General features: G+C 43.3%; 1 protein-coding gene across 6 annotated transcripts; it reads left to right on the top strand.

Moving 5' to 3' along the window:
- Positions 1 to 776: 776 nt before the first annotated feature.
- CEP43 (centrosomal protein 43) lies at positions 777 to 27,986 on the top strand (the record flags this gene model as incomplete). 6 transcript variants are annotated; one of them, XR_014297609.1, is made up of 14 exons in its annotated part: positions 777 to 878; positions 1,591 to 1,644; positions 3,810 to 3,864; positions 4,343 to 4,431; positions 4,884 to 5,021; positions 7,330 to 7,410; positions 17,632 to 17,858; positions 19,890 to 20,002; positions 21,417 to 21,485; positions 22,879 to 22,918; positions 23,819 to 23,915; positions 25,490 to 26,239; positions 26,748 to 26,818; positions 27,905 to 27,986. XR_014297609.1 is itself a non-coding variant. In XM_082668872.1 (13 exons), 13 exons carry the CDS (start codon positions 777 to 779, stop codon positions 25,562 to 25,564), a joined length of 1,200 nt encoding a protein of 399 aa, XP_082524998.1. In that variant the 3' UTR covers positions 25,565 to 27,792. The 6 variants fall into 6 exon arrangements, 2 of the variants coding, with proteins under 2 accessions (XP_082524998.1, XP_082524997.1); XR_014297611.1 differs by lacking the exon at positions 27,905 to 27,986 and adding an exon at positions 27,095 to 27,792; XR_014297608.1 differs by having other exon boundaries at positions 25,490 to 26,818.
- Between the last annotated feature and the right edge of the window lie 5 nt (positions 27,987 to 27,991).

Below are 27,991 nucleotides of genomic sequence, written 5' to 3' on the forward strand. Positions count from 1 at the left end.
TACCCTAGACTCAGCTACAGTTAAGGTTGTTTTTAATTCTTCTAGTTCTTTTCATTATAACTCTAAATAATAACATCCTGACCCATCAACCGTAAATAGCATATTTTCAAAGGATAAAATTTTATCTTCTCTTTCAGCTCCTAATTTTAAAACTTACATTACTTTTAGTTCTAATGGTGGAAGATTTTGTGACTTTATTTACCTAAGTCATTATTTAGAAACTTACATATTCCCTATTGGCTCCCTGCAAAGGGAGATGAGGAAATTAGTATATTTACTCTCTCACCCCCCCCACCAACGTTATAAGTCTGAGTTCTACTTTTATACTGTCAAGAATTTGCATTCGCCTCTGCAATTATGATTACATCTTTCAAACTTTGCCCATAATTGACTGAAAACACTCAGCAGCATTCACGATGTTAGGGGTACAGCAGGTCTGTAGGCAGCTCGCATATGCCTTTCAGCTGAACCTTTTCTGCACCCGGGTCAGCCTCCAGCTGTCAGCACTGAGATGACTTGGTGTCAGCTTTGGCTTTTACCGGCCACCCGAACCTCCTCCGCTTCGCCCACCGCCCCCAAAGCCCCCGCCTCCGGAGACGCCCGAGGCCCCGCCCCGCGCCCGAGGCCCCGCCCCCGCTCGAGGCCCCGCCCCGACGTGACGGCTGGCTGCGCGCCGGCGCCGGGAGCGTGGGCTGACCCGCGTTGCCGCGCGCCGTGCGGGCTGCGGCAACCGTCGGCAGTCGGCGCGGCTTGGGCGGTTGTCTTGGAGAAGCAAGATGGCGGCGACGGCGGCCGCGGTGGTGGCGGAGGAGGACACGGAGCTGCGGGACCTGCTGGTGCAGACGCTGGAGAACAGCGGGGTCCTGAACCGCATCAAGGTTGGGCGGGAGGCCGGGGGGCCGGCGGAGGGGAGGCCGGCCGCGGGCGTCACAAAGGGGCAAGGGACGCATCCGGCGGGCCGCCTGGGCTGAGGTCCGAGCTCGCGGGCCACCTCGGGGCGGTCCGCGCTCGGGTCGAGGGTCTCTCCCGGGGAGCTTCCGGGCCGCGCGGCGGCGAGCGGGTGGGGGGGGCCCGGCCAGCCTTCGTCGGAGGAGGCCGACCGCGGCGTCCGGTGGTCGAGTCGCCCGCTACCCACTCTGGTCCCGTTCCAGGCCCGGTGGTCGAGTTGCTCCCCGCCCCTGGGTGTCCCCCGCCCCTGGGTCTCCCCCGCCCCTGGCCTCTGCTGCTGGGCAGCGAGCCCCTCCCGCTGGCAGTGACGAGCGGGTGGCGGGCTGCTTCTCGGAGTGTACTTTGCAACCTTGACGCGACCGATGGGCGTCATGAAGGACCGGAAATCAGGATCGCAGCCAGAGTGATGGGTGCTGACAGTGCCGGGGGACAGACGGTGGGCACGGGGCACAGAGAGCTTGCGCCCCTTCGTCAGGACGTCTCGGGACGCCTTCTGGTCTCTCTTTGCACCTGCCTGCTGAGCGTTATCATCTTGCTAGTTTTCCCTTTGCCTTTTGAAATTTCAGCTGGTGAGCTTCTTGTCCTGAAAATGTCCTGAGATCATTTTTGTTCCTTTACCCCTGCCCCCCGCTTTTTTTCAAGGCTGAACTCCGAGCAGCTGTGTTTTTAGCGCTAGAGGAGCAAGAAAAAGTAGAGGTACGAAATCTACAAAGTTTAATGACTGTATTCGTTTATGTTTAATTTCTAATTACTTAAAAGCCACTCTAAAACAGTGTTTAGAGGAGTGTGTAGCCAGGGACAATTTTGAACTAAGGATTAAACTTCTTTATTGTTGGGAGAGGGTCAAGATTATTCTCTTTTCGTGTATATTTTAGAGGTTTGGAGTAATCTAAAGAAAGTTAAGGCACCACAACTCCGAGGCCAATAGTAAATCTCATAGATCTCTTTCCCTAGGGGAAATCCAGAACACCTGAAGAAACGGTTTCACAGTAAGTGGGTTTACTGCGGGACCCCTTAGAACCTTTAATATGCTAATATGCACTGTGAATCCCCACCAGGTGGGAGGAATATCGTATGCAGCTTTTCTCCAAGTTATCCGGTCACCCAGTTATTTTATTTCATTTATGTATGTATGTATGTATGTATGTATGTATGTATGTTTGCGGTATGCGGGCCTCTCACTGTTGTGGCCTCTCCCGTTGCGGAGCAGAGGCTCCGGACGCGGCCATGGCTCACGGGCCCAGCCGCTCCGCGGCATGTCGGATCCTCCCAGACCGGGGCACGAACCCGTGTCTCCTGCATCGGCAGGCGGACTCCCAACCACTGCGCCACCAGGGAAGCCCCACTCAGTTATTTTAAAATCATGTAGTCTTTCTTATGCCAAAGGTCCTGTCACTTCTCTCTGTATAAGTGTATTTAGTTTTTTCTCTCTACGGCACGTCCTGCCACCATCTTGAGTAAATATCCTGGAACCTGCCGTCAGCAAGCGTTACTCCATAATCAAGGCCTTCAGCTTCCTCTGTGACAAATCAGCCTCTTCTCCTTCTCACTTTAGACCTAGATGCCTTGCTCCTCTGTCACTTCATGAAGGTCTTCACTTCTGTGTTTTTCCAGACATGTCTTCTCTTAGCTGCCTCTTGTTCTTAGCTGGTCTGGACCCCATGGTCCATATCTCAAAAATCCTCACTACCTCGGGCCTCCCTGGTGGCGCAGTGGTTGAGAGTCCGCCTGCCGATGCAGGGGACACCGGTTCGTGCCCTGGTCCAGGAAGATCCCACGTGCCGCGGAGCGGCTGGGCCCGTGAGCCATGGCCGCTGAGCCTGCGCGTCCGGAGCCTGTGCTCCGCAACGGGAGAGGCCCCAACAGTGAGAGGCCCGCGTACCAAAAAAAAAAAAAAAATCCTCACTACCTTGCCTTCCAGCCATACTTGATTTGGGGAAAAATCTTAACGGTCATTTAGTTGAGCCGATTAACGCCCCTCCCCGTTTGTGTCCGTCTGCGCTCGAGCGGTCCCCGCGCTGGACTGCTCATGTTCCTGGTTGGCGGTTCCAGCTTCTGAGGCCGTGAGCTGCTGACCCTGATTCTCGTCTCTGCTCAGCAGCTCCCACTTCGCCTTCACGTTAGCGTCCTACATCACCTGATTCCTTCACTGTTGACAGACGGTCTTGTCTCTCCCTTCACTAAATAATAGAAGCATCAGATCCTAACTTTTTGTGTCCTCCCCCACAATCTGTCACTCATCTCAGAAAAAGCTCCCCTGCATCTGTGTTCATCTGTTTCTCGTTCCTTCCTGCTTTAGTAGAGGCGACTCTATCTTGTCCAAGAATAATCACTTTCTCTGGGTTTTACCTTCTAGGTGTTAGGTCAGTGCCTCTTCTATACGCTGTTAATCTTTGGCCTCTCCCTTTCTGCTGGCTCTTCTGTTGAGCATGGAAACATGTTTACATCTCTGTCAAGGAGAAAGCTGATTCCCTGGACTCATGTTCTGCTTTTTAATACCTCTGCAACTTTTTCCCTCAGTTTTGAAAGACTGTGTCTGTCTTATACCTTTCCTTGTGCTCCAGGCACCCTCTAATTCATTAACATCTTAAATCCATCACTACTACACCTAAGTAATTTCTTTTGTTGCTGTCAAGAAGAATCTCCTAATTGAGTATATCTCAGTCCTTACCTGTCTCAGTCCTTACCTTAGCAAAAAGTAGTTCCTGTAGTAATCAGTAGTTATAGAATGGGTTTAGCCATCATTTTGTGAGTGACAGTATTTAACTTAATATCTTTGCCAAAAAATTAAACTTTAGTCTACATTTTGTAGTCGTTTGGGGATAAATGTATAACACTTAAAATATTTCATTTTTTAACAGAACAAAACTCCTTTAGTCAATGAGAGCCTGAAAAAGTTTTTAAATACGAAAGATGGTAAGATGTTTGTTGTTGTTTATTTTGTCTGTCTCTGAATTTTCAAATCTTGACTCCATTTGGGAGAAATGAGGAATTTCAGATTAGTTTTTGAAGTATCTGATTCTTCTAGGTGCTCATTTTAAATTGTATATTATTGTACAACTGAGTTGCCATTAAATATCAGTGGTCATGGGAAATTGTTGGTTACAGCCAATTTTATTGTAAAAAGCTGATTTTCCTGTGAAAAACAAAACACTCATCCATTTATGAAATGTCACATTGTGTTACTGATAGTTCCAGACCAATGGTCCTAATGCAGAAATGGCGGAACTGAGATGTTCATCACTTCATTGTATTATTCAAGAGAAGAAATTTGCACTTTGAAACATTGAGAAACTTCTTTTCTCCCTTTACTGTAGTTATCTTACTTCCGTGTCAGTGAGGAGGCCTCGGGCTCCTAAAGACCCTCTCCCACCTTCTCTTTTGCTCTTTGCAGGCCGGCTGGTGGCTAGTCTCGTTGCCGAATTTCTTCAGTTTTTCAATCTTGATTTTACCTTGGCTGTTTTTCAACCTGAAACTAGCACAGTAAGAATGATGCTTTTTACGTCTGTCTCTGAAACTGCCTTTGATACAGATGGGTTCATTACAAGCTGAAAGTTAACAAAATTTGACAACTTACTTAGTTTAATCTTGCATAAAGATTATATTTTATAGTTGATTATCTTTTTCTCAAAAGCCATCTGAGCTGTCAGATAGCTGGCATCAGTGTCCCTGCTTCACATAACTTGACAGAAGTGTTGTTATAGAGTTAACTTGTTCTGCTCTAAGCCTATACCTGGTAATGGAGACTTTGAAGGCAGAGACTTGGTAAAAGAAATATATAATTCTTAAAAATGGATGTTTCATTCCTTAGAAAAATGGCCTCTTTGAGTTTAGAGATGTCTTTAAGTTCTGAAAATATTTTTCTTTAATCTCTGAAAATAACTTTTCTATATTTTGGTGCATTTATACTTCTTTATATCTTATTTCTTTCCCAGTTTCAAGGTCTCGAAGGTCGAGAGAATTTAGCCCGAGATTTAGGAATTATTGAAGCAGAAGGTACGGTGGGTGGACCCTTATTATTAGAAGTGATCAGACGCTGTCAACAGAAAGAAAAAGGGCCAACCAGTGGGGAAGTAAGTACAGTCCTGCCCTTTGTTACCTGTTTCTGTTTTCCAGTCATTGCCTGTCTAGTGCGGCCACGCAGATTAGTGCATACGTAATGATCGGATTTAAATAAAAAGAGGTTATTCCTTCAAAACAAAAGAAGACATACTCAGAGATTGTATAAATGCACATTTTGATGATAATTGGAGATGCGGTAGCTCTGAGGCTGCTGCCGCACCTGTCCTGGGGAGTGATGCTCAGATCAGGGAGTTCAGGGGCTGGGCTGTGTGGAGCCAGTCCCAGCTCCTCCACTAACTAGCCTCCGGCCTTGGTCCTCCTTTGTGGGTAGGATGGTAGCCTTCGTTGCAGGCGTCGTGGGGCTTACAAGCGTGAGTTAGTCCACGCGTGAGTTAGTGCATGTGAAATGCTGAGAACACTCAATTGTTAGTTGTTACTTTTACTACTATTTTTAAACGTAGAAGGGCTGAATTATAGACTAGTTAACAATTTTTTGAACTTAAAGGCTTTTTTAAACTAGGCTTAAAACTCTAAGCTGTTGATTTTGCAGTTTCTAAACATTTTCATACTTCGTTTTTTCGATTAGCCATTGTCTTTCTTATCCTTTCTTTTTAGAAATCGTGCTAATGAGATTAATGGTCTGATTTCCTTTACAAACATTAGTGTTACATAAAGATACTGTTTCATGGATGTAGACAACATCGTGACTGTTCCAGATACCTGGTTGAATGTGTGCTTTTAGGTCAGGTTGGTCTGTAGGAATGTGGAAGGTAATGGGCTGTGGACTTGTGATGCTGGAGAAGAACACTAGGTGTGGATTAGCCCGCTGAACTCAGTGAAGCTTGTACCAGAAGTGCATGTTAGCCCCCCCTTAAAAACCAGGTTGCTATGCCCACATCTTTTCAGTCTTTTCTATTCATGATTGCTGAATTAATTCAGCTCTTTCTCTATTTCTTCCCTCTTTAAACGTTACAGTGACTATGTAATGGCAACTGAATAGTCTCCAGGTTCCTCAGCTTGAAGATCCTGCATGATGTGGCACGAACCTGGCTTTCTAGCCTTACGCCTTTTTTTGAAATGTGCAACCTTGTGCGTAGGCCAGGTGGAGCGTACCTGTGAAATGGCTTTTGCTTTCTTGCCTTCCCCCTTTTCTCATCTATTCTGCACCTGAAATGGTACATCCTCTCCCATACCTAGCTGTGCAATGTTACCATCCATTGTCTCTCTCTTTTTTTTTTTTTTTTTTAGTATATTTATTTTATTTTTTGGCTGTGTTGGGTCTTCTTTGCTGCGTGCAGGCTTTCTCTACTTGCAGCGAGTGGGGGGATATTCTTTGTTGCGGTTCGCGGGCTGCTCATTGTGGAGGCTTCTTTTGTTGCGGAGCACGGGCTCTAGGCACACGGGCTTCAGTAGTTGTGGCTTGCGGGCTCTAGAGTGCAGGCTCAGTAGTTGTGGCTCACGGGCTTAGTTGCTCCACAGCATGTGGGATCTTCCTGGACTGGGGCTCGAACCCGTGTCCCCTGCATTGGCAGGTAGATTCTTAACCACTGCACCACCAGGGAAGCCCCACCATCCATGTTCTCTTGACTCTGACTTCGGGGACGTTTTCTCTTGTTTTTACTCACTCCCTCTTGGCAGCCCCTGTAATTTAGTGCCTCATCCCGCATAGTTGTAATAGTTACCTGTTTTTTTTTAAAAATTTAATTTTATTATTATTTCTTTTAGACAGCAGGTTCATATTAGTTATCCATTTTATACATATTAGTGTGTACATGTCAATCCTAATCTCCCAGTTCATCCCAGCCCCCCCACTCAGTTACCTGTTTTTATGGGAGTCGCTTATATCTATGAATAACGCAGCACCAGGAGCCGCTTTTGGAATGTACTCCTGTTTTTATGAGAGTTGCTAGTTGATTTTTTTTGAGACAGTGAAGTAAGGAAGCAAGTCAAGGGAAGGTAGAAAGAGTAGATCTTTGAGAATCACAGGACAGTGTTAGTGTGGCGAGTTGGGAAAGCAAAGTGAGAAGGTTAAATAACTCTGGAAAGGAAGCTTGGGGGCATGTTTAAATGTGGCCTGAGTATAGCCTGTTCAAGGTGTTTGGGTGAAATACTCAGCAGGTAATTAGAATCACAAATCTGTTTGCTTTGTGTTTTGGTAAAATTTGAAGAAAATCTAATGAGGATATTTATATTAATAGGAAGAAATAAAAGTGCCAATATTGTATAGTGGTTTTAAATGCTGTTATTCTGTTGAGGTATAATTGGTATGTTCATGCTTTATTTTTAAATGTTTTAATTTTAAACTGTGAAATATTTCAGGGTGCACTAGATCTATCTGATGTACATTCTCCACCAAAGTCACCAGAAGGAAAAGCAAGTGCACACACTCCTCCCAGTAAGGTGAGTGGGCTAAGGCTCCACGGGGCTCTGCTTTCTGTCTCTACTCTTGTTACAAGTTTTGTTGTTGTTAAAGTGCTTTCTTGTCTTTGATGAAGTATATATTTTAATGTTTATTTATTTATTTATTTATTTATTTAGAGAGTCTTCTAAAACTTTAATAAGCTCCTTTGGGACCATTATTGCAAGACAATAGGTTTTTAAAAATGCCATGTAAATATGCTCTTAAATTTTTTGTCGACAATTTATATGTTGAGCCACGTGAGATTTTGATCTCAGTATACACTTTCCATTTTTAAAATACTGAATTTATTAAAAAAATTTTTTTAATTTTTGAAAATTCTTTTGCTTTGATATTGTTTTGAATATTGTATCGTAGAAAGAAATATGCTGTTAAATAACAGAATTGTAGGATGTTTGGATTCATTTGGTGCTTTGAGCGTTTTGTCCTTCAATTAACAAGGAAATTTACTTTTCATTTATAAATTGCTGTAATTTGAGAATACCAGGCTCCAACATATAGAATTGTTATGTTGAATACTGTAGACAGGGGCCCAGATTTGGAATTGTAAATGACCATGATTTTTTTATACTAATGAGATATTTTAAGGATTTATAAAAAGTCTATGCACTCTGGTTATATTTGTATGAGCTGTTAAAGTTAAGGCCTTCTGATTTCAGGGGTTTGGATTAACGGAGAAAACAATTGTGTGGAACCTTTGAATTTAAAATCAAGGCTCTCTGTAATAGTAGGAATGGATAGAAAGGTGCTGGTCTGGAAAGGCATCTTCCTGTGCCTGGCTGAGCACAGCACGGTGGATGAACCAGCCCATCTTACCCCAGGGCGGGCTTGGGTCTGATTGTGTTGTGTGACTTCCTCTGACTTCTGTTTGGAGAGGTGCCGTGGAGTACATCCCCAAGGTGGCTCCTGGTGCTGTGTTATTCGTAGATACAAGTTGTGTCTTTTTAAATTAGGTGAACGTCTGGAGGGCAGCAATTGTGCTGCTAGGTTCCTTGCTTTTCCAGATGCCTGGGCGTAGACACCAGTGAATGGTTCCTGTTGCTGTTTATTGCTGGTTCTTTGATTTTGTTGCTCCTTTTTATTTTTTAGATTTAGAAATCAGAGGAATGCTGTGCCTTGGGAACGAGGCTCTCACGCTGCTGGTAGCTGTTCTTTCTCCCGAGGCCTAGTTAGCCTTTCCTAATAGGGTCGGTTGGTCTTGGAAGCATTTTCCCGTGATGCTCATTGGAGGCTGGAACCTGCTGTACAGGGAGAACGAGGTCGTGAGTGAATCTAAAATTCACTTCAAATTAAGTGCCAGATATAAGAGCCTTAGTAAAAAGAAAGGTTTGCTTTCTGTGAAAATATCTGGCTTTAGAGGGATTAAAATTAACCATATTCCAAAACACGTATTAACACCTATAGTATTGAGTTATTTGGAAGTTCTCTTTTTAGCATATTATTTTCTAAAGCATATTGGCAGTACTAATTTTCCACATATTGTGTGTCTTCAAGATAAAATGTTAATGCCTGTTTTACATATCCGTATGCTCTCTACATAAAAAGTTTTAAGCTCTATCATGAGAATTATCAAGAGAATCTTAAGTTTTAAGTCAGGAAATGTTGCTCTAAATACAGAGAAGTGATGGTAATTTTTAAGGTGTCTCCAGGTGGTCCCTGCTTCTGCCACCTTCCGATGGTTTTCAGCCTTGCCTGGGCTGTCAGTCGCAGCATCGGCCCGCGGGCGCAGTGAGCACTTCCGGACACCGTGGCCCGTCTCTAGTGGGGCTGGATGGGGTGTGTTTTAAGACAAGGCATTCTTTTGGCAGTTAGACCGCAGTTCCCCTGTCGTCCTACAGGGTCTGGATTTGGGATTCCAGCCCTTGCCCCACCCTTTTCTTGCCCGCTTTCTTCTCTCTCTGAGGTCTTTGAGTGGTTTGGGGGCTCTGCGAAGGGCCTACAGGGCGCCTCATCGGTCTGGAGAGCACTAAGAGTTCCGGGAAGTTGGGGCCAAGCACGGGGTCCAGCCAGGCCCTTAGAAGCGCGCTTTGTGTCCTCCCGGGGAAGGAGAGGTGAGGCCAGGGCGGGCCCCAGAGGAAGCTGCTGAGGCGTGCAGGCTGGCTTTCTTAGCGCGCTGCTGGACGGAGCGCGACAGGAGTGAGTCCCCACCCACAGGAGCTGAGCAGGGGCTCTGGTCCCTACGTTGAACCCTGGGACTGTCGGAGGGAGAAATTAAACGTGAGCTGAACCACTTTAGGAAGAGTGTGAAGAAAAGACTAAAACAGTGGATTTCAAAATGAAGCATATTAGTTAGATTTTCCATTTTTAAGAAATTTTCTAATAGGAATCTGTATTGGTTTGGTATGAATTAGTTTATTTTTAAAGATTTATACTTTGTGGTAAAATGTCATTTTATTCTCATGCTCAGATACCAAGGTATAAAGGACAAGGTAAGAAGAAGCCAAGCAGGCGGAAGTCTGGTGCCAAGGTAACGCGGGGCGGCCGAGGAGGAGAGCGGCCTGGGCTGGGCCGACCGCCGGCCTCACGCGGGCCTCCTCGGGCGCTGAGTTCCCACTGGCCTAGGGTTACGTTTTCCTTCGAAATGTCACTTTCTTTTATCTGTGATCAGAACATGCCAAAGTCATGGTGACGTAAAAGAAAAAGTAGTCTGACTTTCAGTTTTTATCCAGGTGAAAATCATAGTGCTGTATTTTAAAACTCTGCTCTCGGTTTTGCTTTGAGAATTCCTTGTTTTTTTGGCAACAAAAACAAGTTGAAGATACTTACTTTCCTCTTGAATGGATGGTCACCTATGTATTCTTAACGTTATGACTTTTATCTGAGGTAACTAGAACATCAGACTACTTTTTGGATAAGTTCCAGTCGATGAGTAAAGGCCAGCCCTGGTTTCCTTCAAGACACTTCTGTTTGTGTTGAGCAGCTCGTCAGCCCCTGCACGTGTTAGCCTTTCTGAGCGCTGCCCCACAGCAGACTCACGGGGGCGCCGCTGTGTCACCGCCTTGGCTGCTTTTTCTCCTTCCCAAAAGATCTGAGAATTCGACTAAGCTAGTAGATGAGCTGCTTATAAAATTTAAGTATTGGAGTTCTCAGAAGCATTAATTATCTGTATAGTTCTTACACTTATTTCGAATAAGATCAAGTTATTTAACGTTCAACTGTGTGAGAATATCACTAGTCCTGTTGAGCCTGTAGGTTTATGTGTAGATTTTTTCACTAAGTTGAGGGCTTCCAAAATTAAAGGCTTTTGAACAATTGTATTTGCTGTGTTAGCTGGCTTTAGTTCTAGTGGTTTCAATGGTAAGTTCCTGTTACTATATTTGTTCACACTATTCTTTATGCACTACTACATGCGAAGATGTTTTTAAATGTATTTGAGTATGTTTGAACATTTACATAGTGAAAGTCTTTGTTAAGTGCTGGGGGCAAGACAGATTTAACATGGGTCCTCACTTAAGCAGTTTATGGTCAAATTGGAGACGTGAGACAGACCTTAAGAAAAATAATTAAGCATATAAACTAGCATGCTTTTTTATAGATGTTTTAAGTCAGTTTCTTGTACTATTTTAAAGTATATTTCGTAATATTAAATTTTAAAAATCTTGTTGGTGTCATGAGTTTTAAAGAAGTTAAAACGTTTGAAAGAAGTTGATACGTAGAACCAAAGCCACTAGGAGACACATTTCGCTTTGTGTGCTGGACGCAGGGGCGAGGGCGCAGACATCGTCCCCCCTCTGCGCCTCCCTCTCACGTGCTCTGCGGGTGACTGAAGAGGCTGCACAGGCCTTATTCTGGAGCTGCAGGCTGCACGTCGGGCCCCTTTTATTTCACGATTATATTCCTGAGCCCAAAACACTTCCTCAGCAACTTGGAAACCTTTTCCATTCTATTTCCCTGTTCTTGTTTCCAAATTGCGTCTATAAGAAGTCCGTGTTGTACCCAGCGTTGCCTGTTTCCAGCCCAGCAGAGGAGCCGTTAGCTCTCCCTCCCTCTGCCTTCACCTTTTGCCCTGTGCATGCAGCAGGGTCCCAGTACCCTTAGTATCCTAACTTTCTTAACATCTTAATAATCCAAATCCTGAGCTGCATCTGGTCATGGGGGTTGTCCACAGCCAGGCTCCAGGGGGAGCCGTTCACAGGGTAGGTAGTGGCACCTTCGGGTGGGCAGAGCTGGGAGTGGTAGCCCAGGGCGCCCAGTAGGAAGTGTCTGTGTCTTACTGTTTCTTTTGCCTGCGGGGAGGCACAAGTATTAACTGCTCATTCAGAGACTTCTGGCTGTTTTCAGAGAAGCTATATTCATATCAGAAATAAACTTTAAAAAATCAGTTACATGTTTAACTGGTTTGTACTTAGTACTGTAAGCCCGTTAATATGCAAAGCAAAATCTAAGGGTTTTGAACTAATTTAATTTGAGTAAAAATAAAAGTTACGTTTCTTTTTGTTATTGTTGTAGGACAATAAAGGATGCTAGAAGAGTTAGAATACAAGATGCATAAATATTAGATGGGAGGGCATTTCTTTAACGAGTTAAACATTTTAAATGTGCATTAACACTTCCAGAGTATCATCCGTAATAATCCATTTTGGTGTGAACCGTTTTGTTGTACCAAGCATGGTGCTAGTTGTCTGAAAAAAATAAATGCATTTTATTTATTACAACAGACTTTTGGTAGGCTCCACTAAGGTTTTTACCATTCAGTTGAAAAAACTAAATAAGGTATTTGATGTTTTCGTTTGTTTTTAACATGAAGCTGTTCTAATCATCACATTAAATGTAGCATGGAAGGTTATCCTTCCTTTTCATAATCGATTTTTAGGTGTTTTAAAACTGATTTGTGTTGAGGTGTTTTTTTGCTTCAAGTTCTTAATAAATGACATTTCTAAATTTGTTCCTTGTTTTCAAAATTCTGGGATAAGCCCAGCTTTATGTTGATTTAGGGCATTGATGGGGATCACGTGTTGTGTACGTTTGGGAGCGTGTGTTCCCGCATCTTTTGCGGCTGCCTTCGGGTTTTCGAGCTGTAGAAATGATCCCCGAAAGTATAGTCTCACCTTAGGGTTTTCTAGATGAACAAAACAGTATTACTCTGTACACACACGCGCGCGCACACACCCCCCCCCACACCTACCACCCCCTCAATGAAGGGATGCATGTGGGTGAACAAGATGCCAGCACTTGGCCCATAACCCATAATTGTGCCTGGCCTTCTGCTTCAGATCCCAGACTTCTTGTCCGCTGAACCTGCGAGCTGGCTGCACAGGGTAAGAGAGCAGAGCCGCTGGACAGAGGGTAATCTTCAGGCCGATTTCACAGCCAGACATTGGTTCTCATGTGCATCTGTGGGAATTACAGATTGTTTATACGGCATGTACAGAAAAACTGAGTTTTTAGAAAGAGGGGCTTGTATGTCTGTTTTGTGGTTTTCAAATTCCACAGTGTTTACTTTCTAGATAAGTAAATTAAACCTTTAAATATATGTGTGTTTTACACACATATACAATGGTAGTAAAACTACTTTTCTAAAGAATTCATTAGTAAGTCATGGGTCACAAACTGTCTTTGGCGGAGTCGGGGAGGGGAGCTGCAGGCTGAAGTGTGGGCGGGGAAGAGAATTAGAATTGCACAAGTATTTTTGAATACTTTTGCAAAACGGGGATGTTTCTTTGGCTTTGCTGTTCCTCTGTTATGAACAGTACAGATTAAGCCTTTAGTTTAGAAAAACAAAATTATTTCTTCCAGGTTTTTAAGACATTCTACTGATAATTCAGTTTTTGGCTACTGGAAAATTGGTAGTTATTTCTCTGTGAAACTTCTTTATGATGCTGATTTGCTGTTAATCTAGAAATGATTGAAATCTTGAATGTGTAAGTATACTAGTAGAAAATTAAACATGCACTAGAACTTCCTTACAGTTTGGCTGTAATTTACCATAAAGCTTATTAGCCCTGGGGTCCATCCAAGGGCTTAAGTGACTGCTGTAGTGCTGTGCAGTAGGCCTCCTGATCTGGAAAGACAAGACTTTGTTATGTTTTATTATAATTACCTCTTAGTTCCTCGGGCAGCTGTAACAAAGCACCACAAAGTTGGTAGCTGGAAACAGCGGAAGTTTACTGTCTCACGGCTCTGGAGGCCGGAAGTCTGAGATCAAGGTGTCTGCGGGATTGCCTCCTTCTGAGGCTGGGACTCTGTTCCCGGCCTCCCTCCCGGCTTCTCGCAGCTCGCAGCAGTCCTCGGTGCTCCTTGGCTTGTAGACACATCGCTCCAGTCTCTGCCATCATGTTGACCGGGCTTTCTCCCTGTGTGTGCCTGTCCTCTCTTGTTGGGACACCAGGGGTATTGAGTTAGGGGCCTGCCCGCCTCCACTGTGCCCTCCCCTTAACTGGTTACATCTGTAGTGACCCTACTTGTAAATGACTGCACATTCTGAAGTACTGGGTGTTAGGACTTCAACTTACCTTTTGGGGGGATGCAGTTTAACCCATAATAACCTCCAAGGCTTCTGAGGTTGTCCAGGGAATGAATTCTAAGGCATTGCCATAGGAATTTTTTTTTTTTGCTTGCATTTCTTTATTTTAAACAATTCTTAATCTTAGCTGTTTAGATTTATCCTGAGTCTTAATTTGTCCACATCTAGGTGATAGAGACTTAAGTAACTGAAGTTTGTGTATGAGACTTGTCTTAAGCCATGATAAAAGTTTTTTAAACAGATCCCAGTCTATTTCAATTTCAGTTATAAGAAATAGACCATATTTTCACTAGACCAGTTCTTCTTCCTGTGTTCTCAATATCAGTTGATAGTCTCCAAACTTGAAACAGGGAGCCATTCTGAAATCTCACTCCTCTCGCAGTTCCCATATTAAATCCATTACCACGTCCTGCTAACTTAACTTGTATGTACTTGTCTGAACTGTCCGTCTAATTAACCCTTATTCTAGCTGTCAGTTTCCTCATAGGCAAAATGGAATGATACTGTGTCATTCCTGTCAGCATTATTATGCCAGCTTTACAGATAAAGAAATGGAAGCATAGGGAGATCAGGGCCTTGTGTAAAGTTACATAGAAGAGTTGGGATTTACACACAGCATCCAGCTGCTTCTACAAATCCCTTAAATCCCTTGTACCTTTTTTTTTGGAGTTTTACTCAAACAGCCTCCTAACTGCTCTCCTCTTTTAAGGGTTTTGGCTCTTCAAGTTTGTTTTTTACGTAGTCACGTGATCTTTCTAATCTGCAAACATGGCTCCTCCGTGAAATAGCTCTGTGATCTGGGACCTGTCTTGCTTTATTCTGCTGAGCCTCGCTTTAACTTTACACTTTAGCAATTCTGAGCTCTTTGTGTTTCTTGGTGCGTATCCGTTGTTTCTCAGTTTTGTGCCTTTACTCTAGCTAATCCACTGCCTAGAATACCCTGTTCTTAACTCCTGTCTTCAAAGTTCTGTTTATTTTTAAAACTCAGCTTAGACATCTTTACCTCCAAGAAGACATTTTAAAGCTTCCTTTTTTTTAAGTTTGTATTTGGTGTCTCCCATGTGTATCTCCATTATTAAACTTACCATTTAAAAATCTAAAAAATAAAAAAATAAATAGATCCCAGGGTATATGCATCGTGAGTTGATCTGTTGTTGCTCAAAAACTTTGGACTTCCTCCATGGAAAATTGCTCTTAAAGTTTTGCACTACTTTTGTTTCAGTCTACAGAATGTTTTGATAAATGCTTCTCCTCGTAGTGTGGATTTTTTTTTAATAGTAAAAAATATTCGGAATTAAGTTTAGTGAATTCATTACTAACCCGGTTAGGTAATGGTCTTTTTGATAAAAAATGAGCCATAGTTACGAAGTGACGACACATTCCTACGTGATTTAGAAATTGATTTTGACAGCGCTTCCAAAGCAGATTGCGTGTTTTTAAAGTTTAATTTTACTCCATAGATAAATAGAACTATAATTTTAAAACAAATTATTATTTTAAAAAATACGTATTGTGTTGAACATCATAATATGCTACTCCATGAAACTTGTCTTCCTAAAACTAGTCTTTTGTTTCATAGCAAGACTAAAACCTGTCAAAAATAATCATGGATCTGTATTGGTTATTAAGTTCAGATGGTTCATTATATGGACTTAAATTATGTTGCTGTGAATTCATGGGGAGGAAAGACTTTGCTGGAATAATGATTGTTTCCTGTAATGCGCTTTACTTTTGTATTGTCCGTTTCATGTCAGGTGTCCTTTTGAATTTTCTCACGGATGCTTTGAAGGAGACAGTCTTGCACTGTCTCAGTATCTGTAATCATAAATGTGTTTAAACAGCACGAGAATGCAGGGTATTTATTTCCAAATGCATATTCCTTTGAAAAGATGTAAATCAATTTTTAAAATATTTATAAATCAGACATTATAACGGGCATGAATACACTTAAGAAATACATAGGTGGGTGGTGCTTCTCTATAATTGATAATAATAGGAAGACTTCAAGAAAGTTATTGGGAAATTTGAAAATGTGTCTTCTTCTTTGAAAATATCCTATGTTGTCTAAAAGGGTGATAACTTGGTATTTATTTCTCCAGACATCTCTTTTTACAACCATTGATGTATCTGTATTAATAACATATGGAATGTATAGCTCTATACAAGGCCCTAAAAATTGTACAGCATATATCTTACCTTCTGTCAGCTAATCATGGCCTCTAATTAGTGTAAAACTGTAAGTGTATATCTTACTGCATAGTACCTTCTGTCTATACACAGATTGAAAGTGCAGTCATCCTTAGTGTCTCCTTGAGTAATTTCTAACCGGCGTTATTACCACTTTTCCCCAGCTGCCCATCCCTTTTTCCTTACCTCCTGGTAATAATTGGACTTGGAAAAGACTACTGTGGTTCAATTCTTGAGGAAATTCATGCCTGCGAACATTAAATTCCTTAAAATTACATAGTTAGTAGTCGAGTGTGGACTACATCACACATTCCATGTTTCAGGAGATGCTCATCTCACACACTGTGGCATCTGACGCAGCACTGCTCTCTGTAGTGTGAAGGCTGAATCTTGGGAAACTGTCATTTTTAACCCATAAAAACTACAGTTTCATATGACTCAACCTAATAGCAGAGCATAAGCCTTTAGAGCTAACCTCTGGAATCAGACTTTGATATCAGACGCCTTTACTCCCCGGCTTGACAAGTGACTGCAGTGTCTCTACATCTCCTTTTCCATTTCTGCAGAGAAAACAGAACCTGCCCCACACACCATAAGGTTATTTTGAGGATTAAAATGAGGTAACATATGGGAAGCATTTGAAGACTTTCCATAAATGTTAGCTACTTTTATTATTACTATCATGATATTTTGGTTTTGTTGTTATTATTTTTATGTTGTTGACATAGAAGTGTCTAAAGACAAAAAGAAATCTGACCAAGGATAGAATAAAATTAGGTTGTGAGGGTTAGGGCTACCTGAAAACAAGAAAATACAGTGTGCAGTATATTTTCTGCTAGCATCACCAGATCAGTAGGACAGGAGTAAAAATGCTTGAGAATTTTGTATGTTGGTTTCGGATATATAGAAACATATACGTCAGTACATGCATCCATGGGCGTTGAAGGGAGGTGTGGAATGGGGAGTTACTCTGGAAGTCTAAAGACCAGTGATAAAACTAGCAAAACCTTACTTTAGAAATGTGGACGGTAAAGGCGGCATCTTTCACCTTGATGTCCGCTGTATTTGGCACTGGATGGAAAACTAGTTTTATTGACGACCACTTAGTTTTAATGCTTGGTTCATTTATGTGATGAACTAATGATAATGAACTAATCTTCCTTATATCCTTTATTAGTAATGCTTTTTATTTGCGAGTTGAAAACATTAAGGTAATTTATGAAGCAGTGATATATATGTAAGAGGAAATGGGAAAGTTTGTGTATAAATGGGCTAGGTAAAGGTATTTCCATTTAGGGAGGGAGGAGAGGAATGGTACAAACATGTTTGACGCTTTTCCCCTTCAAAAGTTAGTTATGCTCTGAAGCCTGGGGATGAACTGGTAGGTCCGGGGGGTCCCACTGCACCTCATGCAGTTGCAAGACCCCACGTGTGTATGCGTGTGCATACACAGAATTGCGTATGTTCACGTGACTTTTTTTATTATTTAAGATGTCTTATTAAAGTTTTATTTCGCCAAGGAGACCTTTTCTCTTTCCCTCTCTTTTTCTAGAAGGCCAGCAATGATGCTAGTCAGAGTGATACCAGTATCTCATCATCAGAAGCAAAGAGTAAAAGTAGTCTTCACTTACTGGCCCATGAAACAAAAATTGGATCCTTGTTAAGCAACAAAAGTCTAGATGTCAAAGACAAAGCTGGTCCTTGTCCAGATGAAGATGATATGGAAGGAGATTCTTTCTTTGATGATCCCATTCCTAAACCAGAAAAAACCTATGGTTGGTGAGTAACCTGTGCTTTTATATTATCAGACTAGCGGCTTAAAAATAGAATTTCTAAATGTTTTATGTTTAAGAAATAATGAGCTACCAATGGTTCTGTAATTAGTGAATTTGTAAGTCTGATTTTGTGTCATTAAAGCCTTTTATGTTGTCAAACAATTCCAAGTTTTGAAGGACCTAGATGTTAATGATTTCAGCAGGTAGGTTTGTACTGAGTGCCTGCTGTATGCCAGGTACCGTTTCAGGTGCAGGTGCAACAGTGATGAAACAGGCAAAATCTCTGCTTCCGGGAGCTCATACTCTGGACGGCAGCAGCAATAAGTTAAGAGTCCCCAGGTGCTGTGTCGCCTAGATGCAGCCCGTGTTACAGGAACTGAGAGAACGGAACGGCGGAGGGCGGGAGTGTGGGTGTGGAGGGCGGCCGGTTCTCAGTAGCTGTTGGAGAAGGCCTCACCTCAAGGGCGAGCTTATGGAGGGGAGAGCAGGCCAGGCGTTAAGCTGGGCTGCCGGAGCCCTGCACAGGCAGAGGTGAGTGGTGCGGCGGGTCCGAGGACCTGCGGCAGAGGAGCTCGCAGGAGGTGGAGTCGGGCCAGGGGCCGGGGCCACCGCAGGGCTTGGCTTGAACCCGAGGGGCCCGGAAGCCCCGGGCTGTGAGCAGCAGCGTGACTGCTCCGACGTGCGCAGTGACACGGCCCCCTGGACGCTGGGTCTCCAGGCGGGAAGCTCTTAGGGTTTTCCAGGTGAGGGGTGATGGCGGAAGTGGTGAGCAATAGGCGGTAGGGGATGTATCTTGAGTTTGGGTCCAAAAGGATTTGCTGGTAAGTGTGCGAGAGGAGAAGCAATATCAAGGGCAGCTCCGGGGTTCTTCCCAGGGTGAGTAACTAGGAGTTTTTCCAACTGACCGAGGTGAAGAGCAGGGCGAGCGAGGCTGGATCGCGCAGGTGAGCCGCGCGGCGGCCCAGAGCTCACTCTCGACCAGCGAGTTCGAGAAGGTCGTCAGTGGAAAGGTGAAGCCTGTTTTCGGGGGTGGGTGGGCGTTCAGGGGGAGGCCTGGGCTAGGGGTGACAGTTAGGGAGGCGTCAGTCTTGGCTGAGGCCGCAGCCGGGAGACTGGAAGAGGTCACCAAGGAAGGGGCACTGCAGCGGGAAGGGGACCCAGAGAACCGGAGGGAGAGGCGTCCTTGGAGGAGGAGGCCCAAGTGAGCAGCTGAGTTAAGTTCTGCTGAAAGTCGCCCTTTGCACTTCGCCCCGATGCCCCTCGCGGGCGGCCCTGGGGCAGTGGTAAAGGGTTAGCGTGGGTTCAGGAAAGCCTGAGGCGAGAGGACTGTATGTGGCAGAATGATTTCCTGATGAGTTTTCCTGTACAGGGTGCAGAGGGATGCGCGGTGGCTGGAGAGCGGGCATGGGGCTAGAAATGTTAAACTGCGAAGAACAGTAGCACGTACGTGTGTTGATGAGAATGATCCGGTTTTAAAGAGGAAAGATGAACGAAGTAAGAGCGGGAGAGGGGAATTCCTGGAATGCTGCACCTCCGTGCCGGCGCCGGAGGAGGTGAGAGGGCGCCGGGCCGGAGGGCGAGCCTGCGGGCTGCTGGGCACTGCCCCGCGTCCGCTGCAGGCTGGCGGTCGGGGCTGTGTGCTGAGGTCAGCTGGTGGCGTCATTTGCGGCCCGCTCTCCGGGGCACGTCTGGGCTGTCGTGCTGTGCTCGTCAGCTTCTGTGCTGTCCCTTGCCTGCATCTCTGGGCCACGGAAGGGGCTTCCGATAAAATCCCCGACAGTGAAGCCCATGAAGCGGAGCGGTTTAATTTGTGAGACATCACACGCAGTTCTAGAGAGGGGGAACTTCCTGCGCGAACCTGCAGTGATTCTTAGTCTGTTTTGCCTTGCCAGGTGTACTTCATGATTTTGAATCTGTGAAATGTATATTCTTTATTGCCCAGCTCCTGTGTTGCCTACAAGATATATTCAAGCTGCTTGTGTTTTAATGGCAGAATGTAAGAATCCCATTTAACTGTACACTTGTTTCTTGCTAGGAGAAGTGAACCTAGTAAGCAAGTAGGAAGCCTTGCATCGCTCTCGGACGCCCCCCCCTTAAAAAGTGGACTCAGCTCCCTTACTGGAGCTCCCTCATTGAAAGACTCTGAAAGTGAGTGTCTGGAAGTTCCTAGGTTTGCTGACTGAAGACGTGGACTTTGAATGCTGATGATATTTTTTTCTCTAATTAATTAAGTAGTGTATGATCATTGTTTATTTTTTCAGGAAAATATATGTAAAATCATAAAAATAGCCCATAATTTTACTACTCAGTGATATTTTCTGTTAATATTTTATTTTTAAAATTCCTTTTGAGCATGGTCATATTCTCTATATTGTTTTGTATTCTGCTTTTCCTATGCCATGGAAATGTTTTTAGGAAGTTGACTTTTTAACCATCTTCTATAATAAATAGACATTATAATTTTTAAGCCATCTCTTTTTTGGACATTTAAATTGACTTATGTAGGATTTACTTACAATTAATTTTTAAAACTTTTTTTTTGTTTAAAACTTTATTCCGTAGATAGCACAGTAATCATCGTAAGAATGTTAAAATGCTATTCTCCCTTTAGGGATTTGGATCAGATGTATTTTTTATATGCAGCAGAGGTAGGGATTGTTAGCTAGACGTGGAATGGCTCTCCTACTGCACACAGATGGTGACAAGACCAAGGATTTCAAAAGCAAAGCCTTAAACATGTAATCATGCAGATGAGCTTTGTACAGTATATCATAGTAAATATAGGATTTAATTGGCAGAGTGTTTAGAGTATAAATGTGCCTCTTTGAGTAGAGCTTTATTAGGAAATTGCTGTGGGGTTTTGCATAATCTTGTAGTACTTACTAACCATTTTGTGTTATGTGATAGCACTGTAGTAGGATTTCTCGGGGCACATAAAGTAAACTAGCCATGAGCCTGTTAATTCGGCCCAGTTTCCCTCTTCTTCTCCTTTCCCAGGTATTGTCACCTTCAGTGAAGGAATCCAGAGTGTCATGATCATGTCACTCTTAATACTGACTAGGAAATAATGATTTAGAGAGGGCCTTGAGAACTGGGCACTGAAGAAATAAAAACCAATGAGGAGATAAGTTTGGTAAATGAAATAGCGATTAAATTGAAGCAAAATTTAGAAGTTCAAAGGAAAAATAAAACTGATGAGAATAATTAACTGTAGTCCATGAATTCATACCCAGTAGGGCTTCTTATAGAAGGCTGATATCTGATAGTTGGGTAGAAAATGATTTTGATGGTCAGGTTCCAATAAAAAGTAGTATGGCTACAAAAAGGATATGTAATAGTGTGGTTAAAAAAGGGCTGTGTGATACATAGTGTAAGCATATTCTATTGTGTAATGCATAATAATGCATAATGCAGTGTAATTAATCACAGTTTGTAATTTTCTTCTTAGTTTTTGGTTATGATGTATCAACAAACCCTGTACTGCAAAAAAAAAGTTGACATGGTTTAGAGACTATTATATTCTAAAAGTCAATTTAATGTGACTGTTTTTTCCTGTTCACAGGTAAAAGGGGAAACACGATTCTGAAAGATCTTAAATTGGTCAATGATAAAATCGGATCACTTGGTTTAGGTCAGTAGATTTCCAGTTGCAATATGGACTGCTTTAAGGCGATTATTATTATTATTTTTTGCGGTACACGGGCCTCTCACTGTTGTGGCCTCTCCCGTCGCGGCGCACAGGCTCCGGATGCGCAGGCTCAGCGGCCATGGCTCACGGGCCCAGCCGCTCCGCCGCACGTGGGATCCTCCCGGACTGGGGCACGAACCCGTGTCCCCTGCATCGGCAGGCGGACTCCCAACCACTGCGCCACCAGGAAAGCCCTAAGGCGATTATTTTTTAGAATAAAATCTTAAATGAAGTGTCAGTCAGCCTACCGTGAGCACCTCATGCACAGATGGTTGGACGGTTTTTATGTATCCAGGGTTACTGTGTCGGCCAAGGGTGGAGGGAGTAGTAACCACAGCGGATTCTGTCCTCGTGGGGTTTAAACCTAGCAGGAAGATGGGTGTTAAACAGGTGCCTTACGGGTACTTTGAGTGTTAGAAGAGTCAGGTCGCAGCCTTACGGAAGCGGGGAGTAGTTTGACTTAGCCTAGCCTTGGCGATGGGGGAGCCTCTCCCGGGAAGTGACTGCTCTGCGAGACCTGCTGGGGCAGGCAGAGGGGAGAGCCTGCCGTTCGGACCGCGAGCATAGTGCGTGCCGAGGCAGAGGCGCTTCCCTGGGGCTGGCGGAACGTGGTCCGGGCCCCAGGGAGTCAGTCTGATGGGGATGGACGTGTAACAGGAACTCTGGGGTGTTGTGCCCCGTCCTGTGGCCTGGAGCAGCAGCGGGAGCGGTACTCCTGCAGCAGGAGAAGCCTCCGAGTGCCCTGGGCCACTTGTGGGCACCGTACCGCCTTCAGAACCTTGACGCTTCTGGAATAAGGCTTTAGAGCACAGTTTAGTTTGGGAGACAAAAATATTAGTCAAAGGCACTCATGTTCACAGACAGGTGCTTCACATGTGTAAAGCACGAGTCGGCAAACTCTTTCTGTAAAGGGACAGAATGGGTATTTTAGGCTTTGTGGGCCACACGTAGTCTCTGAGTGTTCTTTGTATTTTTACAATCATTGGAAAATGTAAAAGCCATTCCTAACTTGCAGGCTGTAGAAAAACAGATTGTGGGCGGATTTGGCCTGCAGGACAGGCTTGTATGTGTGACCAGGAAGTCAGAGGCTAATGTTAGGCTCCAGCCCACTCTTCAGTGACTATTTTGTCCTTGAATTGGCTACAGAAGCCGGAGGAAGGTGGGGGAGTGGGTGGTTAGTTTCCCCCAAATCCAAACTGCAGCCCAGCTGTTCTTTTTAATGATGCCATATAATTCAGTAGTGTAGTTTTTGAAGGAAATGTGTGTCTAATTGTAGATAAATTGTGAGGTGTGTTTATATAAATATAACATATATATTTTTTCTTAAACTTACCAGGGACTGGAGAGGAAGATGACTATGCTGATGATTTTAACAGGTAAGAAAAATGGTTGGACAAGAAATACATAAATTGTAAACAGTTTCTGAACAGGCAAGTATGACAGAATTACGTTGGTGCTTATTTTAGTCTTTGATTCTCTTGTTCATATTGATTGAAGGTGAATGAAAGATAGTTAATCCAGAATTATACATTGGACTTCGAAGCGTGTTTTTGATTTTACATTAGAATAAGAACATCTGTATTATGTGCAGGGAACTTGATAAGAATAAGAAAAGGAAGTAACATTGAAGGATCAACTCAGAAGCCAGCAGAAGCAGCTGGGCCGCTGGGTTGTCAGTGCTTTCGTTCTCCCCTTTCTGATCTCAGTGGGGGCAGTTGTCTACATTCGGCTTAAACAAATTGCCCCCGCAAATGGTTTTTCTGAGTCATGTGACATTTCTTAATATTTTGTTTTAGGTAATTTTTTTATATATGTAAAGAAAATATAACCTATGACTTGGCTAATAATTAATTTGGAAGTAATATTTGTTGTAGATATGATTAGAAATTTTAAATCAGAGTTTGAGAATTTTATGTAACTGATAGTTTTTTTCCCCCAATTTAGAATTTGTGTTTACTTCCTAACATACAGTTTTTTGAGAGATGAAATTTTTAAAATCTGGGTTTGCTTCTTTCATGCCATTGTGACCATAGTCACTAGTATGAAGCTTAGTGTTCTCATCTGGTAAATGGACTGGACTATTCCTATGCCCTTGCTGAGTTATTTTAAGGCTCAAGTGAGATGAGATGTATGGAATTAATGATGTGTTAATAGTTTATTCTATTTTATTTAAAGAATTAAAATAATTACATGAAAGATTGAAGAATGCTAGTTACTCTCTCTAAATGTTTATATTCAAAGTTCTTATTTTTCTTTTTTTTTCCCCCTGAAATTAGTACCAGCCATCGCTCAGAAAAAAGTGAGCTAAGTATTGGTGAAGAGATCGAGGAAGACCTCTCTGTGGAAATAGATGACGTCAATACCAGTGATAAAGTATGATGTTGTGCTTCTCCCATGGAGTGCTATCTGTGCCTGTTGCCTTGAGTTACTGTAAAGCTTCAAAACTTTATACTTTTTGCAGGGCAGGAATAGAAAGGCAGACTTAGAGAACAGATGTGGGACACAGGAGGGGAAGCGGGGAGGGTGGGATGAATTGGGAGATTAGGTTTGACGTAAATACACTAGCACGTGTAAACTAGATAGCTAGTGGGAACCTGCTAGTGGGAACTAGCACAGGGAGCTCAGCTCGGTGTTCTGCGATGGCCTAGCTGGGTGGGGTGGGGGTGGGGAGGGAGGTCTAAGGGGGAGGGGTGTGTGTACGCGTAGGGCTGATTCACTTTGCTGTGAGGCAGAAACTAACACAACGTTGTGAAGCAATTATACGCCAATAAAATAAAAATTATACTAACTAGGAGAAAAGCAGTTGAAAGTTCCGTAAAGTTTATGACGGAGTTTCCTGGTCCAAATCTAAAAAGAATGTCTGTAATGAATGTGTAAAATTGTTTTCAGTTGTCGCCTGCTTTGTTAACTGAGTGCTTGTGAAATGCTGGCGTGTTATTACTGGGGCTTCAATTGCTGTGGGTGTAACTGGGCCATGGTGGGTCAGGATGAGAGTCAGAATCGACCACCTCAGGGTGTAGACACTGTAGGTAGGAGGTCCTTTTAAGAGACGTCAGTATCGAAGGTTTGTGTGTATATAAGATCCCTGTGAATGCAGGAGCTGAAGCAGAGACTGGGGTGTGGACTGTTCTGAGCAGGCAGGGAGACAAGACAGCAGAAACGGGGAGTCAGGGTGTAAAATTAGGAGTGCGTTTTGGAGATCACATTTGACCTTTTCTTGGGCAGAGAGCAGATACTTAGGTGTATGATAGATCTGCGATGTAAGGTAGCATCTCAGGATCAGATATCAGTGCCCACGGTAAACTGGGGGTGAGTCTGCCTTTGAGGTTGTAGGTCACTACAGCCTGGAGGTGAACCTTGCTCTCCAGAATGAGGAGAGACTCTCCAAGTGCTTGTGACTGTCAGGGACTGTCATGCAGGGAGAAGGCCTTGGAGAGAAGCAGCGTTTTATATGAATCTGGGCCCGCGTTCCTATCCTTTCATGCGTGTGCTTTCTCAGGCGAGCTGCAACCTTTGATCCTCAGTTTCTTTATTCTTGAGAGGAGGTGTCAATGCCTCCCTCACAGGCTTGTTCTGAAGGTTAAGTGATAATATATAACGTGCCTTCTCTAATTCTTGAGACGGTATAAGTTTGTAATAATTTGTCTTTCTCTTTTTACCTTATGTCATCCTAAAGAGGCCTGAAAATGTTGCTTTAAAGTTATGAAAAGAGCTACAGATGGGTTATTTTAACAGCCAGTCTTCTTGTTCATGTAGAGTTCAACTGTTAGCTCAGCTTTCAAAAAAATCTCAGAAAAGGAAGAAGAAAGTGAGGGCGAGGCCTTCTGCCTGTGCAGCAGTTTGTAGAGCGTAAGACGGCGCTTAAGCTACAGCGTAGACGTTAAACATTATTTAAGACTCTGCTTGCATCCTGACACTAGTTCTTTTCTTTCTTTTGAACAACGAAGCTTGATGACCTGACACAGGACCTGACTGTGTCCCAGCTCAGTGACGTTGCGGATTATCTGGAAGATGTTGCCTAGGCGATGAAAGAAGGAAGTATTCTAATCGGCAAAGGGACAAAGGACTCTGATCAGTTCTTTTTTTTTTATCCTGGACAATCTCTCTTTGCTGGAATGTCTGCTCCCTGTTGGTGCCTGTGTTCCAAAAAGATTACAGATATTAAAAAAAATTAACTTTTGGGCTTCCCTTGTGGCGCAGTGGTTGGGAGTCCACCTGCCGATGCAGGGGACACGGGTTCGTGCCCCGGTCCGGGAAGATCCCACGTGCCGCGGAGCGGCTGGGCCCGTGAGCCATGGCTGCTGCACCTGCGCTTCCGGAGCCTGTGCTCCGCAACGGGAGAGGCCACAACAGTGAGAGGCCCGCGTACCGCAAAAAAAAAAAAAAAATTAACTTTTCATTATACTAAACAAAATACTCCTATTTGAGACCATGCATGGAAGATTCAATATTCTTAATGTGGTTTAGCTACGTGCTTCTCTATGGAAGTTGATTACGCTCAAATTCACTACAAGGAGCGAGTCTGTGAAATGCCAGTATTAAGCGCATAACGAAGGCGCCAGTAAAGCCGTAGGTTCCCAAAGCTCCGCGTGCGCACCTGTGGGGCAGCCGCCTGGGGTCAGGCACTTCGGCAGCAGGTGGTTCTGCAGGTAGTTGGCAGGTGGCCTGGGATTTCTGCAGTCCTGAAGCCCATCACTGTAAGTTACATTTGATAGGTTGACTTTATTTTATATTTCCTTCCATTTGGAAGGTTTGTTAGACCATTAAGGTTATATTAAAATACTCGTGTGTGCTACTTAGTTTTGCTTGTTCTAAAGATTAAAATCCAGATGTGGTTATGACTTTTGATTCATGGAATTGTCTCTGACAGCACTTGCAGTCGCCGCGCTATGTCCATGTAAGAAGCTTTATTCACAGGTTCTCCTTGTCATAGTCATAATTTATTATTTGTAAAGATGCCTTGAAACATATTAAATACCAAAATGCATCTGAAACCATTAAGCAGTGCTTTTATTTCAGATCTATAAGTTGGTTATATTAAAATCCAAATTGGACTGTAACAGTAGTAATGGCCTAAGACCATATCCAGTTTGACAAGCTTTATACACTGTACATAGTTTCATTGTAACCCTTAGAAGTTGAGCCAGTGACAGAATTTCAGGCAGTCTCGTTTACATTCTATCCATTGTGCTGCTGTTTATGTAGGTTGCAGACATTACTGTTCCTGAAGTATCAAAAAGAACAGTTGGAAGTGATGCATGCGTGTTCATGTTGATGTAAGTAAAGCTGTGATTGTGTTAAATTTTGTACTTTTTAATTTCAGTTAAATTAAAGCTTTTTATTGTCACCTTTATTAATAAAAGGAGCGAATTAGACCTAATTCATTGATCTCAAGAAGTGAACAGACTTTGTGGTTTGTATAACATTAGTTTTTCATTGCATACTAGTCTAAACATTTCAGAAATATTTACTAGGCTCCGAAATGTAAAGGGAAGTGATCATGTATGGATCAAGGTTATGTGACATTAGAATCTGATTTTATACCATTTAAGTGAAGCTGAACCATGAACACCAAGAGGAAGCAGGACAGAATGTGGGCCAGGGCAGCCTGGGAGCCGCTCCGCCAAGCTGCCCTCAGTCTGTGGGCCGTGATCTCAGTCTCGGTCAGGCTTTTTGTTTCACGTGAGGAAATAGCGCTGCGTGAAGATGTAGTCTGTTGCTAAAAGTCCCCCAGTGTGCTCGCTGTAAAATGTATTTCCTTGGATGTCATCTCTGTAAAAAGTCATTTTCTATAAAGATTGTGGTTCTGTTCTGGCCCTCTGGAATCTGTGTCAAATGTGTGATTTATTTTTGATATTATTTGATAGGAGCTAGGTTTCTGTGCAATGATTTGAAATCGTTTCAATGGAATGATCATCGGGGTGTGGCGCTTTAATTTTGCAGAAAACTTTTGAATAGTAGCATCTGAAATCTGTCATTTTTCTGTTACCCACAGAATCTGATCTTTTTATGGTATCTGGGAGGATGGGGAGAAAATGCCAACTATGAGACTCGCTTTGTCATCAGCAATACATACATCTGATCCGATAGTTTTAATAGCTTAAAATTCAGCTGTGAAAAAGCTCTCTTTCCACATGGGTCCCTTGATTAGATAGAAGGTTTTGAGTGTGATTAGCGTTTTCTTTTTGTTGAGAAGTACATATTGAAACATTAACCCAGGAAATAACATTTTTATGGTAAAACCTGTATTGTACGGTGCAGTTTTTCAAATGTTTCTTTGTCAGATGTCAATAAAAGTCTTGTTTTATTGATGATGACTAAAGTGAGTGAAAGCTCACGCCCTTTGTATTTCATATTGACAGTAACCAGGCCCCAGTTGTGCTGACCTTGGTCCTGCCCCGATGGCCGCCGCCTGCCTCTGCCCCTCGCCCCTCGCCCTTCTTTCCTCG

Source organism: Grampus griseus, assembly GCF_964374135.1.
Source record: "Grampus griseus genome assembly, chromosome: 13".
Lineage (NCBI taxonomy): Eukaryota > Metazoa > Chordata > Mammalia > Artiodactyla > Delphinidae > Grampus > Grampus griseus.